A 21,346-nucleotide genomic window follows, 5' to 3' on the forward strand; every position below is an offset into this window, starting at 1 on the left:
ACAGCTGCTAACCGTGCTCTTTAATAGTCTCTCGCCTCTCCCTCTGCGCTCTTTAATGGTCTTTCACTCTTCTCGCTCTCTCTCACTATTAATGGCCCCGCTGCTCCTCTCACTCTCTCACTATTAATGGCCCCGCTGCTTCTCTCACTCTCTCTGTTAAAATCCACTCATGCCAATAATTCACAAACCTTCCCATTCCGTGTTGAGCCTCAGGAACTCCACAATAGCTTTTCTTTTTGCAATCCCGTGGGGCCACTTGACCATGTCCAAAAGCACAGCCTAAATACATGACTTTGCAAATTCACTCTTAGCCAAATTGGCCTCTTGTAGTCAGTTGAATAGTTCCTTCAGATGCTGTGGGTGTTCTTCCTAAGTCTGACTGAACAGCAACAAATCATCAATATACTCTGCACACTTGCTTCAATCGCCTTGTTTGCAATATGTCTGAGGCATTTTTCACACCAAAAGTCATCACCTTACATTGATACAGACCATCTGGGGTCACAAAAGCTGATATATTTCTTTTGCCCTTTCCCCCAGTGTCCTCAAAGTAAGTCAATTCTTGTAACAAATACCGTAACAAATATCCAAACCTTTCAATGCAATCGTCCAGTCATGGAATAGGATAGGAACCTGCCTTTGCTATTGCATTCACCTTGTGGTAATCAATACACAGTCTTTGCGATCCATCCGGTTTTGGCACCATTAGGATAGGTGAACTCTAATTATCGTGACTGGGTCCTATTATGTCATTTTGAAGCATAAATTCAATTTCTTTCCAAACTTGAGCCAATTTCACTGCATTTAATCTATGTGGATGTTGCCTTATTGAAACTGAATCCCCCACATTAACATCGTGCATAGCCAAAGCTGTCCTCCTGGCCTATTCCCGCAAATTGCTTTGTGTGACTGCAGCAGCTTCTGTATGTCACTTGGTAGGTAACTTAATAATACATTTAAATTCTTAAGCACTTCCTCATTTTCCAATTTAATCAGAGGAAGGTCAATTTCAGAAATTTTTATTTATTGTTTCCTCCTCTGAAAACACTGACAAATTCCCTTCTCTTCCTTCCTCTTTAACTACAGTTCCTTGCACTTCCTTCTGCCTATCCTCCCTGTCAAAATAATGTTTTAGCATGTTCACATGGCACACACGCTGACTTTTTCTCCTACCTGGAGTACTCATTACATAGTTTACGCCGTTCAGTTTCTTTTAATCTGGTAAAGCCCATTAAACCTTGTCTTCAGTGGTTTGCCTGAGACCAGCAACAACACCAATACTTTCTCTCCAGCTACAAAGCTACGAGCTTTTGCCCCTTTATCTGCTTTTGCCTTCGTTACTTGCTGAGATACTTTTAAATGTCCCCTGGCTAACTCACATGCCCTAATTAACTTTCCTCTGAACTTTGCTGCATAATCCAGGAGGGTAGTTTCAGAACTTTGATTCATTAATTCTTCCTGAATCAATTTGAGTGGTCCCCTTACCTGATGACCATAAATCAACTCGAAAGGACTGAACCCTGTTGACTCATATTGGGCATCCCTAATAGCAAACAAGAATGGAATCCCCCCCCCCATCCAAATCAGGAGAATATTCTTCAACATAAATTCTAATCATGGTTTTTAAAGTTTGATGCCATCTTTCCAAAGCGCCTTGAGATTCAGGGTGATAAGCAGATAATCTGAAATGCTTTATCCTCAGACTGCTCATTACTTCCTTAAACAGCTGGGACATGAAATTTGAATGGGCAGGCAGGCAGGCCACAATTATCAAAACCTCGTCCACGGGCGGGATAAGAGGTGTCAGTGGCCTTGTCCATAAGACCACAAGACATAGGAGCAGAAATTAGGCCATTTGGCCCATCGAGTCTGCTCCGCCATTCAATCATGGCTGATAAGTTTCTCAACCCCATTCTCCCGCCTTCTCCCCGTAACCTTTGATCCCCTTACCAATCAAGAACCTATCCATCTCAGCCTTAAATACACTCAATGACCTGGCCTCCACAGCCTTCTGTGGCAATGAATTCCATAGATTCACCACTCTCTGGCTAAAGAAGTTTCTCCTCATCTCTGTTCTAAAAGGTCTTCCCTTTACTCTGAGGCTGTGCCCTCGGGTCCTAGTCTCTCCTACTAATGGAAACATCTTCCCCACGTCCACTCTATCCAGGCCTTTCAGCATTCTGTAAGTTTCAATCAGATCCCCCCTCATCCTGCTAAACTCCATCGAGTATAGACCCAGAGTCCTCAAACGTTCCTCATATGTTAAGCCTTTTACTCCTGGGATCGCTCTCGTGAACCTCCTCTGGACCCTCTCCAGGGCCAGCACATCCTTCCTGAGATACGGGGCCCAAAATTGCTCACAATATTCTAAATGTGGTCTGACCAGAGCCTTATAAAGCCTCAGCAGCACATCCCTGCTTTTATATTCTAGTCCTTTCAAAATAAATGCCAACATTGCATTTGCCTTCCTAACTACCGACTCAACCTGCAAGTTAACTTTAAGAGAATCCTGTACTAGGACTCCCAAGTCCCTTTGCACTCCAGATTTCTGAATTCTCTCCCCATTTAGAAAATAGTCTATGCCTCTATTCTTCCTACCAAAGTGCATGACCTCACACTTCCCCATGTTGTATTCCATCTGCCACTTCTTTGCCCATTCTCCTAACCTGTGCAAATTCTTCTTCAGCCTCCCCGCCTCCTCAATACTACCTGTCCCTCCACCTATCCTTGTATCATCTGCAAACTTAGCCAGGATGCCCTCAGTTCCTTCATCTAGATCATTAATGTATCAAGTGAAAAGTTGTGGTCCCAACACTGACCCCTGCGGAACTCCACTAGTCACCGGTCGCCATCCTGAGAAGGACCCCCTTATCCCCACTCTCTGCCTCCTGCCAGACAGCCAATCTTCTATCCATACTAGTATCAAAGCGATTAGTGCGGAGTTTAGGGTATCACTTGCTGCTGGTTCTAACTGTGAACAGGACAGCTTCATCTCGCTTCAGAGCTGCATTCAGATATTTGAGAGGCTTCAGTTCAGACCCCCGGAGGATTCACACCACGTGGGGCCTTCCAGGTATCAGACAGCCTTCCCTTACCCTGGGAATGGGGATTGTGGTCTCCGCTGGAGGCACCTCCTCTGAGGGGGAAGAGAGGGACAGAAGGGAGAGGAGGCCATGTGTCCCTATGCAGCTTCCAGGGGAGGGACCTGTGGGAGGAGAGGCGCAGGCACAAGGCGTGCAGAGCCAGCAGGAAGTCCAAGGTGGAAGGGGCCGCAGAAAATGCCACCATCCTGCTGTCTGGGTTTACAGGCAGCGATGCAGCTACCTCAACAAGTCCGAGCTGCAATGCTGAAGGAGGCTCCGCCTCTCAAGGGAGACAGTGACCTCCATCTGTCAGAGGATTGGCCCTGAGATCAGCTCCGACTGCATGTGGTGGACACCCCATGCCAGTGGCACTGAAAGTCACAGTGGCCCTCAACTTCTATGCCTCCGGCTCTTTCCAGGGCTCAGTGGATGATCTGTGTGGAGTTTCCCAATCAGCTGTCCACACTTGTGTGAAGCTGGTGACAGACGCTCTGTTCAGGTGTGCATTGACTTTCATTCATTACCGTACAGATGAGGCCAGCCAGGCTGAGTGAGCCAGAGGCTTTGCAGCAATTGCTGGCTTCCCCCACATCCAGGGTGCTATAGACTGTACACACGAGGCCATCAAGGCGCCAGCAGGTGAGCCCGGTGCCTTCGTCAACAAGAAGGGCTTCCACTCCATGAACGTGCAGATAGTGTGTGATCATAGGATGCTGATTCTACAAATCTGTGCAAGGTACCCAGGCAGCTCCCACGACGCCTACATCCTCAGACACTCCCAGGTGCCGAGGCTCTTCAGTGCTCCAGCCCGGCTGGATGGATGGCTGCTGGGTGACAAGGGCTATCCCCTCAGAAGGTGGTTCATGACGCCTCTCCGCCATCCAAAAACAGAGGCTGAGCAGCGGTACAATAGGAGCCGGGGCACCACAAGGGCTGTGGTAGAAAGAGCCAGGTTTTCTCTAGATGCGCTTCCAATGCCTGGAGTGTTCAGGAGGCGCAGTCCAATACCCCCCAGACCGGGTGTCACTGATAGTGGTTGCATGTTGCAGTCTCCACAATCTGCCACTGCCAAGGGGGATGCAGTGGAGGAAGAAGATCTTGATGCAGCTGCCCGTCTGCCCCCCGCCCACCTCGCCCATCCCCACCCACCTCCGCCTGCCTCACCCGTCCCAGCCAATCACGCACACCAGGAGTAAAATTCTGTCCCTGGAAATCACGTGGACACATGTCAGTAAATACCGATTCCCACTTTTAAATGTAGGGAGGTGTCCTACACGGTCAATCAGGACTCTGTTAAAAGGTCAAATGCAGCAACATGAATTAAAAGTGCAGGTTTAATCACTGCTTTAGATTTTCCTACCACTTGACATGACTGACAAAATTTAACTACATCTTTATGTAGTCCGGCCAATGGAAATGTTTTTGTATTTTAGCTTGGGTTTTCCTAATTCCCAAATGTCCAGCCATTGGGATTTCATGAGCCACCCTTAAAATTTCATTCCGATACCCAGACAGAATTACTAACTGGTGGACTTCTCATCTGCAGGGACTTGAGGCGGTCTCCATTTCCCCATTAGAACATTGTCTTTGAGGAAATGACACTCTGGGATGTGTTCTGCCCCAGTTGTCTGTCTGATACAGATCTTTTAATTCTGGATCCTCCCGCTGTAACTTCACTAAATTTGATGGGTTAAACACCTCAGCCTCCTTCTCTCTAACCTTCTCCTCCTGGGCTAACTTTTACCAAATTGACCCAGCCAACTGAGGTTTGGCATTCTCCCCCTTTCTTTTAGAGAATTCCTCTTCCTGTCTAATTTTGTGGGCTTGTGATCTTGTCACCACCACATAGTCTGGAAACAACCCAGGATTTTTATAAAGCCTCAGTAGTTTGTGTTTCAAAGAATTTTTCTACAACTTTAGGGGTAGCTAATATTTGAGGCCTGTAAATATCATTTCCTAAAATGAACTGAGCTCCTGCAATGGCCAATTTCTCTACCACTCCAATAATTACTTCTCCTGTTTTCAAATCACTTTTTAACCCCACCCTATGCTGTGAAAAGGGTTTGAATTCACCATGTGTTCCTCCAATTAACAATTTCTCCTGCAATAATCCTTCTGGGCAGCAGATGGCACTATCTGATAACACTGGAGACTGACTTGCACCAGCGTCTCTCAAAATTCTGATCAGCTTCCTTTCTTAACACAAGAATACACTTTCCCCTCACACATAAAATCTTTGAACACCTCTGTAACCTGTCTCTCAGAATTTCCCTGAGTAGGTTGGGGACACATTCTTACCTCTGGCTAATTCTGACTTCTCCCTTTGCCTTGACAGAATTAACCTCCACTTGGAGAGCCAGGGATTAATCAAGGAGAGTCAGCATGGCTTTGTCAGAGGGAGATCATGTCTAACAAATTTGATTGAATTTTTTGAGGAGGCGAGGTGAGGGTAGTGCAGTTGATGTCGTCTACATGGACTTCAGTGAGGCTTTTGACAAGGTCCCGCATGGTAGACTAGTCAAGGAGATAAGAGCCAATGCGATCCAGGGCAATTTGGCAAATTGAATCCAAAATTGGCTGAGTGGCAGGAGGCAGAGGGTAATGGTCGAAGGTTGTTTTTATGACTGGAAGCCTGTGTCCAGTGGTGTACCGCAGAGCTCGGTACTGGGTCCCTTGCTGTTTGTAGTGTACATTAATGATCTAGACATGAATGTAGAATGTATGATTAGTAAGTTCATGGTGGTGTGGTAAATAGCGAGGAGGAACGCCTTAGGCTACAGGATGATATAGTCAAATGGGCAGAACAGTAGCAAATGGAATTTAATCCTGAAAAGTCTGAGGTGATGTATTTTGGGAGGACTAACAAGGCAAGGGAGTACACGATGAATGGTAGGACCCTAGGAAGTACAGGGGATCAGGGGGACCTTGGTGTGCATGTCCATAGATCCTTGAAGGCAGCAGGACAGGTAGGTAAGGTGGCTAACAAGGCGTATGGGATACTTGCCTTTATTAGTCGAGGCATTGAATACAAGAGCAGGGAATTTATGACAGAGCTGTATAGTTAGGCCATACTGGAGTAGTGTGTGCCGTTCTGGTCGCCACACTATAGGAAGGATGTGATTGCACTGGAGAGGCTGCAGAGGAGATTTGCCAGGATGTTGCCTGGGCTTGAGCGTTTCAGCTATGAGGAGGGACTGGATAGGCTGGGGTTGTTTTTAGAGTAGAGAGGGCTGAGAGGGGACCTGATTGAGGTGTACAAAATTATGAGGGGTATAGATAGGGTAGATAGGAAGAAACTTTTCTCTTTTGTGGAGGGGTCAATAACCAGGGAGCATAGATCTAAGGTAAGGGGCAGGGGGTTTAGAGGCGATTTGAGGAAAAACTTTTTCACCCAGAGAGTGGGGAGTATCTGGAACTCACTGCCTGAAAGGGTGGTAGAGCCAGGAACCCTCACAACATTTAAGAAGTATTTAGATGAACACTTGAAATGCCATAGCACACAGGGCTAGGGCCAAGTGCTGGAAAATGGGATTAGAATAGATAGGGGCTTGATGACTGGCACAGACACAATGGGCCAAAGGGCCTCTTTCTGTGCTGTAAAACTTTATGACTCTATGACTCTATGACACATGTACATACGGTATTGCTCTGTCTCTAACTTGGGACTCAGAATCCAAAGCATTTTTATTTACAGAATCCTTCCGAGTTCCTACCACTGCAATCGGCCTCCCGTTTAATTTCCAGCAATTCGACCTCGTGTGTCCAGCCTTATTGCAATATTAGCAAATTATTTTCTTCACTTCACCTTTGGATTCTACTCAGTCACCTTTAATAGACTAGCATTCTTCAGCCTGCTCTTTACTACAAGCACTTTGTCCATCACTAGACTTCCTATATCTCCAATTTCCTCGCTGACCTCCCTACGATCCTTTTCCCACATTAAACTGTCTGTGAGATATCATAGGCATCGGCCAAAACTGCTGCTTCTTGTATCTTTGATACTTGACACTCATTTAAGTAAGTCTTAATGGTTACTGGAATACTATTTCAGAATTCTTCCATAATCATGATTTCTCTCACAATCTCAAGAGTTTTAAATAAAAACAAAAAATGCTGGAAAAACTCAGCAGGTCTGGCAGCATCTGTGGAGAGAGAAACAGAGTTAACGTTTCGAGTCCATATGACTCTCCTTCAGAGCTAAAGAGAAGTAGAAATGTGATGGATTTTATACTGTTTAAGAGGGGGTGGAGCAAAATAGAAGGTTAGGGATAGGTGGGAGCTAAGGAGAAATTTGACAAAGATGTCATGGACAGAAGTCAACAGGAGTGTTAATAGTAGTGTTAAAGACTTAAGAAGGTGTTGATAACGGCATAAAGGCAAGATAGCAGAATGTGTTAATAAGTTTTCAAAAGTTTTATTTAATATCAGTGGACGAAACCATTAATCCCATTGCTTTTCTTTTTCTCTTGCAAATTCTACAAATGTCTGATTAGGTTTCTTTCTTATGGTCCTAAACTCTAATTGATAAGCCTCAGGGACAAGCTTATAAACATTGAGTATTGCCCTTTTGACTACTCTGTAGTCTGCCGATTGCTCTTCTGATAAACTAGCGTAGACATTCGTGGCTGTACCTGTCAGAACACTTTGTAACATTAACGTCCATGCATCTTTTGGCTATTTCAGCTTCATAGCTATCTTTTCAAATGTGGTGAAATATCATTCAATTCCATCCTCTGAAAATTTAGGCACTGAGTGAAGATTTTTAGTTACATCAAATTCCTCGGGAGAATCAGAATCACCCTCTGACTGACGAGCTCTTCTTCCTTCCTTTATTCTAAGCAATTGCCTAGTCCCAATACGCTGTCTGAGCTCTTACTCTCTCTGAAACTCGAGCTCAAGCTTTCGCCATTCCGTTTCTTACAATCTTTCTCTTTCTCTTTCTTGCTCCTCTTTTTCAAGCCTTTTCCTCTCAATCTGTCTTTTTCCATGTCTTCCTCCTTTCTTTCTAATTCAAGTCTTTTCCTTTCTCCGTCTTTTTCTAATTCGAGTATTCCCATTTCCCTTTCTTTCTCTTTTCCTTCCAATTCAAGTCTTTTTTCAATGCCATTTCTTTTTCCAGTTCAAGCTTCTGCCTTTCCTTATCTCGTTCTACCTCAAGCTGCTTCATTTTTGGCTGAAGTCTCACTACCTCTAGCTGTGACACACTAATGCCAGGTGACTCCCCCTTTCATTTTAAATGCTGTGCAATGATTTTCTTTATACATCTATGCCTCTAACTTTATCTCGAATGCATTTTTTTCATTCGTTCATGGGATGTGGGCGTCGTTGGCTGGGCCAGCATTAATTGCCCATCCCTAATTGCCCTTGAGAACTGAGTGGCTTGCTGGGCCATTTCAGAGGGCATTTAAGAGTCAACCACATTGCTGTGGGTCTGGAGTCACATGTAGGCCAGACCAGGCAAGGATGGCAGATTTCCTTCCCTAAATGACACTAGTGAATCAGATGAGTTTTTACGACACTCGACAATGGTTTCATGGTCATCATTAGGCTTTTAATTCCAGATTTTCTATTTAATTCAAATTTTACCATCTGCCATGGTGGGATTTGAACCTGGGTGTCCAGAGCGTTACCCTGGGTCTCTGCATGTGCTAAGTCTCCCAACTGAACCTTTGTCAGAGTTCACAATTTATCCATGGTTATATTTTCTTCCTTGAGAAAAGTTTTAGCGACTGCTAAAGCCATTTTGAGATCCAACCACTTCAAAATCCTTCAACAATAACACCTGAGTTAAGTATCCTTCATGTACTCATATTTTTTAGATTCACAAATTCCAATCAGATCAAGGAATTTTGCTACCGCAAAGAGCCCCCAAATTTGTTACGACCACAGCTGACGTTAATGCAAAACAAGCCAGATCTCAGATTGATCATAACCTTATTTTTTGTATGGTAGAAATGAGGAGGGAAAGCTATTGAACACAAAAGCACAGGAGTCCAGTGATAACTTTTAAAATCTGAACAAAATTAAAATGTTTATTAAAAGAAAACATACATACGAACATGTGAACCATCGAATTAGGAGCAGGAGTAGGCCATTCAGCCCCTCGAGCCTGCTCCGCCATTCAATAAGATCATGGCTGATCTGAAAGCAACCTCAACCCCACATTCCTGCCTACCCCCGATAACCTTTCACCCCCTTGTTAATCAAGAATCTATCTAGCTCTGCCTTAAAAATACTCAAAGACTCTGCTTCCACCGCCTTTTGAGGAAGAGAGTTCCAAAGACTCACTCTGAGAGAAAAAATTTCTCCTCATCTCTGTTTTAAATGAGTGATCCCTTATTTTTAAACAGTGGCCCCTAGTTCTAGATTCTCCCACAAGAGGAAACATTAGCTCCACATCCACCCTGTCAAGACCCCTCAGGATCTTAAAGATTTCAATTAAGTCGCCTCTTACTCTTCTAAATTCCAGTGGATACAAGCCTAACCTGTCCAGCCTGTCCTCAAAAGACAACCCACCCATTCCTGGTATTGGTCTAGTAAACCTTCTCTGAACTGCTTCTGATGTATTTACATCTTTCTTTAAACAAGGGGACCAGTACTGTACACAATGCTCCAGATGTGGTCTCATCAATGCCCTGTACAACTGAAGCATAACCTCCCTACTTTTGTATTCAATTCCCCTCACAATAAATGATAACATTTTATTAACTTTCCTAATTACCTGCTGTACCTGCACACTAACCTTTTGTGATTCATGCACTAGGACACCCAGATCCCTCCGAATCTCAGAGCTCTGCAATCTCTCACCATTTAGATAATAAGCTTCCATTTTATTCTTCCTGCCAAAATAACAATTTCACATTTGTCCACATTATACTCCATTTGCCAGATCTTTACCCACTCACTTAACCTATCTATGCCACTTTGTAGCCTCCTTATGTCCTCTTCACAATTTACTTTCCTACCTATCTTTGTGTTGTCAGCAAATAGAAAAGATAAGGAAAGAAAGAAAGAAAGAGTGAATGTGGAGAGGATGTTTCCTCTTGTGGGAGAATTTAAAACTAGGGGTCACTGTTTAAAGTTAAGAAAAGAAATAAAAGATAAAACATAAGTACTGACGAGATAGAAGATACACAGTTAGAAAAATCTTACAAAATAACCCCCAAAATACTTTATCAAAAGTACAAAATAAAACTATCTTTTTGGCAACAGCCCTTAAAGATTCCTAACTAAAAATCCAGGAAATATTACCCAAACTGAGAAATTACTTTCACTTTAAACAGAGGTAGAATGCACAATTTCCAAGAACAACTCCACGCTGATGTGGTCTTTCGAAAAGGAGATTTTTTTAAAACTGTTTCACGGGACAAATAGTCTCCTGGCCCAAAACTGAGCTGCTTTTTCCAATTGAAAGATTTTCACAGCTTTTTCAGCACGCTCCAAACACACAGGAGTGCTGCATTCAGCAGGAGTTTCCCCCTCCCACCTCCACCCCCACCCCCACCCACCCCCACTCACCCCCACCCCCACCCACCCCCCCCACTCCCACCCACTCCCACCCACCCCCACCCCCGCCACCCCCAACCCCCCCCACCCCCACCACCCCCACCACCCCCACTCCCCCCCACCACCACTACCACCCCCACCCCCCAGCAACTCACTACAGCTGAAAACCCATTTTCAAAAATACTCCTTTTGTCCCCTTTCATCTCAGTGCTCCATTGTCTTCAAATATCCCTATGAAAACTCAGGTTCCTAAATATTAAAACCTTTCATGCTCCTATTTTCCCTCTATATCAATAAAATTTAAAACACCTGCCCCTGTTTGCTCATGAATTTCCTATAAAATGCAACTGTTCTTTGAGACCTTTAAGACTCCTTTGAAATGCAATAGCTACACATCAATTTCAACACTTATCCCCAAATGCAAATTCCAGATCCCCTCTGTTTACTTGTAAGTCAAGATGCACCATAAAGCCTCATCATAAAATGCAAGAAGATAACACCCTTCGTCTTTCATCTCTTAGATTTCAGACATTCTGACTCCAACAACCTCTCCTTTGATTAACCCTGGACACACAAAGACACAGCTTCACCCTTACCTACACAGAATATATATATATAAACACAGAATTATAAAAATGTACACATATCATTATAATATCAACACTGTAGCTTCAAGAACAGGGCAGAGCCTCGGTACTCTAACAAGTGGCTCACCTCTTGAATCCTCAAAAAGCCTCTGCACATCTGCGAGGGTCAATTTCGGAGTGTGATGGAACACTCTCCGCTCTACCAGGGATGTGTGTAAATCCAACAGCACTCAGAGAGCTCAACACTATCCAGGACAGAGCTTGATTGGTGTCCCTGTAACCAATCTCGATACCCAACCTTTCCATTGTGTGTACAGAATGCACTGCAGCAACCCACCAATGTTTGCTTCTGATGTTTAGTCACAGACCTGAAACGTCAAACTTTGTTTCTCTCTCCACAGACGCTATCCGACCTGCTGAGTATTTCCAGCATTTTCTGATTTTATTTACTTCAACAGCATCTCCCTCTACCGTGCCCTCAACCATCAAGAAGGGTGAGAGCAACAACTTGATCAGAATACCCTCCGAATCACTCGCACCATTGCAACTTGGACTCATATTGGTCATTTCTTCACTGTCACTGGGTCAAAACCCTGGAACTCCCTCCCTAACAGCACTGTGGGTGTACCTACACCACATGGACTGCAGCGGTTCAAGAAGGCAGCTCACCACCACCTTCTCAAGGGAGTAATCAGGAACGGTTAATTAAATGTGGCAATTCCAGTGTCACCCACATACTAAAAAGGAATGAAATGAATTACAGGAGGATTGCACTGTGTGAGCAGAATTTCATTCCTCCTTTAATCGGTCTGTAGCCACTTGATCCGATTCTTCAATCTACCCCCTGCTTAAGCAAAATTGCACACCAGATGCCCGGGCTCACAGAATGATGCATTCCTTCAGCATTGTTGCATAAAGAGATGTGCTGTTGAAGCTCTTCACCTTGCACTCATCAGGACAGACACAAGCATGCCAAATTTCAACTTCTTTCGAGTACAATCACAGTTCTTGGTTTCCGGGAGTGGGACATGAACCCACAACCCTCTGATTCAAAGGCGAGGGTGCTATGAACTGAGCCACAGCTGACACCTCGTGCCAAATTTCAAACTCTTTCGAGTTATCAACAGTCACAGATTGCAACTCTTTCGAGTACAATCACAGTTCTTGGTTTTCCAGGAGTGGGATATGAACCCACAACCCTCTGATTCAAAGGCGAGGGTGCTATGCCAAATTTCAAAGGGAACACCAATTTATACTGATTGAGAAAAGGGCAATTGGTTAGCAGTTTGACTCTGATTGGTTGAGGCGTTTCCATGGAGAATGTACCAGGGAGAATTGTCCCCCACACTTGTTTAATTCAACAAGGGCAACGCCTGGACATGTTCCGCATATGAATCTATCTAGCTTATCAGTTGGGCTCACAATGTGGCTTACTTACACGTGCTAGAAGCTACACATATTCATACTCAGGGGCCAGCCCCCTGTAGGCAAAAGGAACCTGTCCAGGCATTGTGTCTTTTTTGTATTAAGCAAAAGGTTGGGGGACAATAGTTCCCTGAGGGACTCTCCATGGCAATGACTCGACCAATCACAGTTGACTTGCCAGCCAATCACCCGTTTCTCATGCACCATAAATGCATGTATAGATATATATGGTTCTCTTTGAAATTTGGCATTTTTGCATTCTCCTCACATGCAAGATGAAAAGCTTTGACAGCATGTTTCCTTTTTCAGCAATACTGAAGTTCTGTACCACCAAGCGACTATTTAATCACCATTCCCTTCCTTAACCGCGTCAGCACTCAAGGAGAGGCTGATCTTGCCTCCAGGCGATAATGTAAAACAGGTGACAGCGAATCGGCAGCTCGTCTTTCCCGACCTGACTTTGATGGAAATAAAAATCGGGGGAAAATGTAAATTGAGTCAAGATCTACACCAATTTTACTCACCACTATTATACTCCAGCTTCTCCTCTTTCAGTTACCAAGAGTAGCCGGTCAACCCCAGGCTCTGAGCAGTTCCCTGCAATACTTTCCACAGATTTACGTAGTGTTTACATACAACACAGGAATAGGTGCTCTTGCCTAACTGGTCTACGCCAGTGTTTATGCTCCACACAAGACTGCTCCCATGCCTCTTCATCCCTATTGGCGTAAACCATTCATTCGGCCCTCATGCATTTATCCAGATTCCTCCGAAACACATCTATGTTTTTCTCATAGGCCACTTCCCAAACTCTATTCCCGTTTTAAATGCTGACCTGGAGAGCCTGGAGTCTCCAATTCCCCAACTCGGTTTTGTAGCTCTGATACATGGTCTGCAGATCTTTCTCTGCCTCCTCCTTCTCCCTCCTGAGAGCCACCAGTTGTAAGACCACCACCTCTCGTTCTCTCCTCAGTCTCGCAGCCTCATCTGGTATCCCTGTGGTTTCACTCTGGCCAGCCTGCAAAAGAGTTCATTGACTATTTTCAACACAGGGCACAGGCATTGAAAGTGAATTTGCGACCACTCCAGGTCCCGTCAATGAGCCATGTTCAATCATCACTAGTGCCCTAAGTACCAAAGATAAGTAGTTATGATGCTGGACCATGACAAAGATAACTCGCATTTATATAGTGTCTTTAACATAGTAAAACGTCCCAATGTGCTTCACAGGAGCATAATCAGACAAAAATGGATACCAAGCCAAGGAAGCAGACATGAGGACAGGGAACCAAGAGGTTCTAAAGTTTTCCCGGACCAGGAACCAATGTAAGTCAACAAACATGGGACTTAGTACGAGTTTGGATATGGGCAGCAGAGTTTTGGATGGGCTCAAGTTAATGAAGGGTGGCAGATGGGAGGCAGGCCAGGACAGCATTGGAATATTGGACCAGCAACCCATGAACTAACAGTCCCATGGGCAATTAGTGACAATTAAACTTAATAATCCTCGTCTTTCCTGAGTTGGCACCAGAAAATGACCCTGAAAAGTTAGGTTGTTGCCAAATTCCAACTAGCTCACTGACATCATTCAGGGAAGGGAACCTGCCATCCCTGGATGATCAGGCCTATACCTGACTCCAGTCCCACTCTACATGGTTGGCTGTTAAGTGCCCGCTTGGTAGCATTCCAAGAGCAAACTAAAACAAAACAGTACTGCTGACTTGATTGGTTTATAAGTACCTGGATGCCCAGTTTCAATCTCCTATCAGAGGGCATATCATCTTGTAGCCAACTTGCCCCCAAAGAGGCCCTGCTTATCACTTTTCTCCCTTCTCCTCGCCCCGTTAGATTTTTTTTTTCATTTGGTAGGACAGAACTTGAGTATTGCTGAAAAAAGAGACACTTTTGTCGAAGATTTTCATCTTGCATTCATCAGCACAGTTCGCAAGAAAATGCCAATGTTAGGGGAAACAACATCAGAGTCAAGCTGCCTGGTTTAAATTTCAGACAATGCTTGGCAGCAGTTAACTGTCAGTCACTATCCACTGGTGCATTCTCCATGGCAATGCCTCTACCAATCAGAGTCCACTTGCCAACCAATCAGCATTCTCTTCTCAGACAGTGTAAATATGTTGTTTCCCCTGACGTTGGTATTTTCTTGCAAATTGTCCTGATGAGTGCAAGACAAAAAGCTTCAACAAAAAATGTCCCTTTTTTCAGCAATACTCTAGGTTTTTTTAAATTCAATTGTGGGATGTGGACATCACTGGCAAGGCCAGATCTCTCGCCCCTGTTTAATCGCCCTTGAGAAGGTGGCTTTCTTGAACTGGTCCAGTCCATCTGGTATTGACTTTTCAGTAGTGGTTTGGTTCAATTGGGTAGTTTGCTGGGCCATACGCAGGCCAGACAGTGAAAAGGAGGACAGATTTCCTTCCTAAAGGACATTAGTGAACCAGATGGGTTTTTACAACAATGGGAATAGTCACCATCAGCTTGCAATTCCAGATTTATTAATTAACTGAATTTAAATTCCACCAGCTGCCATGGTGTGACTTAAACCTGTGTCCCCAGAGCATTAGCCTAAGTTTCTGGATTACTAGTCCAGTAACATTACCACTTCGCCACCATCTCCCCATCAATATGAGTACGATAGCTCTATTTACGTCTGAATGATGTCACCAGCAGGCAGGCCACATAGTGCCAGTATCAAGCACTCCCAAGTCAGACATGGTAGATGAAGAGTGTAGCTCCCTTCATACTGCCCCAATAGTCTGCCTCAGTCCCAATCACCAGGAGTCTTGGTGTTCCGTTGCTTTTCCATTGTTCTGAGGTCTCACTCAATGAGATTGCCAAATTACAGGATCATTTCCACACCTCGTGGGGAGATCCATTTGGAAGGTCTGGTTATGGGCATAAAGATCAGGTAAGACATGTAGAACTTTGTATTCCTTAAGGGCAAGAATTCCATGGAGTATACAGCCACCTGGATACCTAATCTAAGGAGTTAACAATAATGGGGAACATCCAGTAGTAATGCACACTCACCATGAAGGCCCATTCAAATTGAGGACAGATCAGGAAACAGATTTAAATGACAGGAAAGTTGGGATTGGATGTATCAGACATAGAGACCTCCTCAGTCAACTCTCCAATTCATGCTTCCCAGAGAAAGGCTCCACATTGCGAGTGTGGCCTCATTGACTTTACTCCAGAGTTTTATATGTAGTGGAACTGTTTTTCCCGAACCCCTGCTCCCAGCACATAGCCTCGCACCCTTCCCTGCGCAACACCATCCACACCCCTTCCCCTTTCACCCCATACCCCCAAGGGAATGCCAGAAAATACTCCTTTGACCTCATTTTTTTTATTCATTCATGGGATGTAGGCATCACTGACTAAGTCAGCGTTTATTGCCCATCCCTAATTCCCCTTGCTCAGGGAGCATTTCAGAGTCAACCATATTGCTGTGGCTCTAGAATCACATGTAGCCTAGACCAGCAGATTTCCTTCCCCAAAGAACATTAGTGAACCAGATGTGTTTTTACAACAATCGGCAATGATTTCATGGTCATCATCAGACTTTTTATCCCAGATTTTCATTGAATTCAAATTTCACCATCCGGCAGGATTTGGACCTGGGTCCCCAGAGCATTACCCTGGGTCTCTGGAATACTAGCCCAGTGATAATACCATGCCTCTGCCTCCCCCAAAGCTCCAGAGTGCTTTGATCAGACCACCTCATAACCTTCTGTATTCAAGGACGTCCAAGCCATGTGTTATGCAACCTGTTCTCGTAACTAAACCGTTTTAGGTCCAATATCATTCTGGTGAATCTGCACTGCATCCCTCCCAAGGTTAAATATCCTTCCTGGGAGATGATGACCAAAACTAAAGCCTAGGTGGGGGTCTGACCAAGGTTCTGCGCAACTGAAGCATAAATTCTACACCTCAATAGGCGGAATGGCTTTCTGCTGAAGAGCAGCTGAACTGTATGTTTTGTGCTTTGAGAGAACTCTGACACCTTTTAGTTCCACAGTTACAGTCAGAGATCAGTAAGATTGTTGTGTCCAACTGCAAAGATACATTGAACTTGGACCTGCTGGGGATGAAAGGTCAGAAGCCCACAGAAGCACACCTGGACAGGTAGCTAGGTGAGAGGTATGGCTCCTGTAGTCATTTACAAGGAACGTACACAGCACAGGAACAAACTAACTGATATAAACCACTATTTACCAAACACTGATCAGGTGAAAAAGCAAGACACCAGAGCTTCAGCGAGGTTTCTCTTTATTTGACCAGTTCTTGGACTCCGAACAGTGCAAACTATAATTATTTTTCAATACATTGGTGGAAAACCAGGTGATCCCTGTTCATACTATCAGAAACTTCAAACACATACGATTAAAGTCAACATCAGCATAAAGGGAATGAAATTGGTCCTGCTGAGAGCTCAAAAGAGACAATAGTGAATATTGGCTCAGCTCCAATCACCTGTCGTTGCTCCATGTGCCCTGATACCCTTGCCTCACAACAATATATTTCAACCTTGAAAGCTCTAACTGACCCCTTCTCACAAATCCCTCTCCCCCTCCCCCTCCCCCGCCAGTATCCACAGGACTTTAGAGATGAGAGTTCCAGATTTCCAATACCCTTTGTTACATAGTTAAACAATATTGACAGTACAGAAACGGGCCATTCAGCCCTACTGGGACATACTGGTGTTTATGCCTACATGAGCCTTCTTCCGACCTACTTCATCTCTCCTTATCAGGATATCTTTCTATTTCTTTCTCTCTCTTGTGTTCATCAAGCTTCCCCTTATATGTATCTATGTTATTTGTCTCAATGATTCCTTGTGGTAGCAATCTCCACATTCTAACCGCTCTGGGTAAAGAAGTTTCTTCTGAATTCCCTATTGGGTTTATTAGTGGCTATCTTATGCTTGTGGCCCCCTAGCTTATGCATCCTGACAAATGGAAATATCTTCAGTATATCTAACCTATCGAGCCCCTTCGTAATTTTAAAGACCTCTATCAGGTCTCAGCCTTCCTTTTCCCAGTATGTTCAATCTTTTCTGAGAGTTGTAAATCTTATCTTTGTGCTTTTTCCAATGCTTCTAGGGTGGAACCAGGGTTGAGGGACTTCAGAATTTTTTTGAATTATTATTCGTTCTTGAGATGTGGGCAAGGCCAGCATTTATTGCCCATCCCTAATTGCCCTTGTTTAGAGGGTATTTAAGAGCCAACCACATTACTGTGGGTCTGAAGTCACATGTAGGCCAGACCAAGGAAGGACAGCAGATTTCCTTCCCTAAAGGGACATTAGTAATGGGTTTTTACAACAATTAGCAATGGTTGCATGGTCATCAGACTTTTTCTTAAATTGAATTCAAATTAATTTTAGTTGATTCAAACCCTGAGCCTCTGGATGACCAATCTAGTGACAATACCAGTACACCACCATCTCTCCAGATATGTGGGGAGATTAGAGAAATCAGATTGTCTTTAGAGAAGATTAAGGCTAGATTTAATGGATATGCTCAAAATTTTGAAGTGTTTTAATAGAGTAATCGGCAAGAAATTGTTTCCAGTGGCAGAAGGGTCGGTAACCAGAAGTTACAGAGTTAAGGCAATTTGCAAAAAAAGAGACAAGAGTGGAAGAATTTTTTTATGCAATGCATTGTTATGACCTGGAATGCTCTGACTGAAAGGGCGTTGGAAGCAGATTCAGCAACTTTCAAAAGGGATTTGGATAACTACTTGAAAAGGAAAAAAAAATTCCAGAGCTAAGGGGAAAGAGCAGTGGAGCGGGGTTAATTGGACAGCTTTTTCAAAGAGCCAGCACAAACACAATAAAACTGAATAGCTTTTTTCTTGCACTGTAATGAATACACAAATCTTCTTGACTATGATGCATCAATGATTGGACAGAAACATCAAAGTACAGAAATTACTGTCAGTCAAGAGAAGATGTAAATTCTTTCATCTAAATTCTTTCACAAGATTCAGAACTTAAAAACCAATCCTACCTTTTGTAGTTGCAGTTCTCGCTCCATCCTTATCAGTTCCCGCTGTACTAAAGCAGCATTAGCTTCTGCCAGCCTTGACCTCCTCTTCATTGCTGCCGCGTAGAGATGATCAAGATCAGAACGGAGCGATGCAGCGCTCTGCCATGGGTCAGGAGGATGAAAGTTAGTGCAGGAGGTAAGGAAGTACAGAATGAGGGAAGGCCATTCAGCCCATTTAAGCCTGGCAGCCCACTAACTATAAGGTCGATATTCTGATCATGTGCTCCCGGCATGGAGCATTGAGCTGCACATCAGGAGATCACAGGAACCCTTCCTGCAGTTTTCCAGGATTATTCATGATTTTTTGATATCTCCACACACACACACACACACCCCCATCGGGTGGGCATGGGTGTGTGGTAGGAGCTGGGATTCAGAAAACCAATTTCCGCACATACACCCCTCAGTCAATGGGGATGGCCCTTCACCCCCACCATCGCCCCCACCCTATCACTCTGCCGCCCACACCATGGAGTGTTGGTCATGGGAGCATGGATCAAAGTATTGGCTGAGGAGTTCCCAATGCCCAATACAGTGTCAGCCATGGCTCAGTGGATAGCATTCTTGCTCCTGAGTCAGAAGGTCCATGGTAATTATGCACTCCAGTGACTTGAGCACAAATAAATCAGCTGATTCTCCCAATGTAGTAGAGTAAGTGCTGCAGAGAGTAAGTGCTGCACTGTCAGAGGTACCATCTCTTAGATGAGATGTTAAAATGAGCCTTGTCTACCCTCTCAGCTGGCAGAGAAGTGGAGTTCTCTCCCATGTCTCGGGCCAGTATTTAATCCTCAACTGACATCACTTAAAAACAGATAATCTGGTAATTTATCACATTGCTGTTTGTGGGACCTTGCTGTGCACAAATTGACTGCTTCATTTCATTACAACAGTGACTATGCTTCAAGAGTGCCTCATTGACTGTAAAGCACCTTGGGGGATCCTGAGAGCAGATAAAGACGCTATAGAAATGCAATCTCTACCATTTTAATAAATAGGCCTCTCAAATAACGTGATTAAAATCTGTCCTACCAACTCCTTCCCCTTTGAGTGAGGCCCCACAACAGGTTGTTCCCCATTATCTTTAACTAAAAATGTTATGAAACTTAAGACTAGAGAGGATAGCTCCCTCTGCTGAAGCTGTTCACTGCCACACGAACATATGAATTAGGAGCAGAAGTAGGCCATTCGGCCCCTCAACCCTGCTCCACCATTTGTTAAGGTCATGGGTGATCTGACTGTGGCCTCAGTTTCACTTTATTTCCAACCCCCTATACCCATTGATTCCTTGCCAGTCAAGAATCTATTTAACTTAGCCTTAAAAATATTCAAGGACTCTACCTCCACTGCTCTCTGGGGAAGAGAGTTCCCACAGACTAATGATCCTCTGAGAAAAGAAATTTCTCCTTATCTCCATCATAAATGGGAGACCCCTTATTTTTAAACTGTGTCCCCTAGTTCTAGTCTCCCCCATACGGGGAAACATCCTCTCAACGTCCACCCTGTCAAGTCCCCTCAGGATCTTACATGTTTCAATAACCTCTCATTCTTCTAAATTCCAATGGGTCCAGACTCAGCCTGTCCAACCTCTCTTCATAGGATAACACCTTCATCCCAGGAATCAGTCAAGTGCACCTTCTCTGAACTGCTTCTAATGTAATTATATCCTTTCTTAAGTAAGGAGACCAAAACTGTACACAGTACTCTAGATATGGTCTCACCAATAACCTATACAACTGTTACAAAACATCCCTATTTTTCATTCCATTTCATATTTCACCCCTCTCCTAACTATACTCAGTTCTGCTGAAGGGTCATGAGGACTCGAAACGTCAACTCTTTTCTTCTCCGCCGATGCTGCCAGACCTGCTGAGTTTTTCCAGGTAATTCTGTTTTTGTTTTGTTTTTATCCCTATTTTTATATTCCACTCGCCTTACGATAAACAACATTCCATTTCCTTCCTGATCACTTGCTGTGTGTGAATACTAACATTTGGTGATTCATGTAACAGGGCACCCAGATCCCTCTATATCTCAGAGTTCTGTAATCTCCATTTAAATAAAATGTTGCTTTTTCAATCTTCCTGCCAAAGTGGACAAGTTCACAATTTTCCACATTCTACTCCATCTGCCAAACTTTTCCCCACTCACTTAACATACCTATATCCCTTTGCAGACTCCTTATGTCCTCTTCACAGCTTACTTTCCTACCTACCTTTGTATCATCAGCAAATTTCATGACCAGAAAGTTGGTCCCAGCATCCAAGTCATTAATATGGATTGTAAATAATTGAGGCCCCTGTGGCACTGATCCCTTTGGCACTCCACTCATCATATCTTGCCTCTCAAAAATGACCCCTTTATGCCTACTCTCTTTCCTGTTGGCTAACCAATCCTCTATCCATGCAAATAACACCATGAGCTCTTATTTTGTGTCATAACCTTTGATGTGGCACTTTGTCAAATGCCTTCTGGAAATCTAAGTACAGCACATCCACACTGCTTGTTGCTGCCTCAAAGAATTTTGATAAATTAATCACCCATGATTTCCCTTTCACAAAACCATGTTGACTCTGCCTGATTGAATTAAGATGTTTTGTTAAGTGCTCTGCTATAACCTCCCTAATAATAGATTCCAGTATTTTCCCTAAGGCAGATGTTAAGCTAACTGGCCTGTTGTT

General features: G+C 44.0%; 1 protein-coding gene across 4 annotated transcripts in view; it reads right to left on the reverse strand.

Moving 5' to 3' along the window:
- Positions 1-21,346, reverse strand: part of LOC144686054 (kinesin-II 85 kDa subunit-like) — an 80,023-nt gene that overhangs the window by 7,376 nt on the left and 51,301 nt on the right. For 2 of the 4 annotated variants that reach the window (XM_078551212.1, XM_078551211.1), the window contains 2 exons: positions 18,630-18,767; positions 13,437-13,619 (listed from right to left, as the gene is read on the reverse strand). In XM_078551212.1, the coding sequence (XP_078407338.1) occupies positions 13,437-13,619; positions 18,630-18,767 (321 nt within the window). Of the gene's footprint in view, positions 1-13,436; positions 13,620-15,298; positions 15,502-18,629; positions 18,768-21,346 lie in introns of those variants that run through there. The other 2 variants (XM_078551214.1, XM_078551213.1) reach the window with 2 other exon arrangements.

The sequence above is a fragment of the Cetorhinus maximus genome, chromosome 10 (assembly GCF_964194155.1).
Source record: "Cetorhinus maximus chromosome 10, sCetMax3.hap1.1, whole genome shotgun sequence".
In the NCBI taxonomy this organism is placed as follows: domain Eukaryota; kingdom Metazoa; phylum Chordata; class Chondrichthyes; order Lamniformes; family Cetorhinidae; genus Cetorhinus; species Cetorhinus maximus.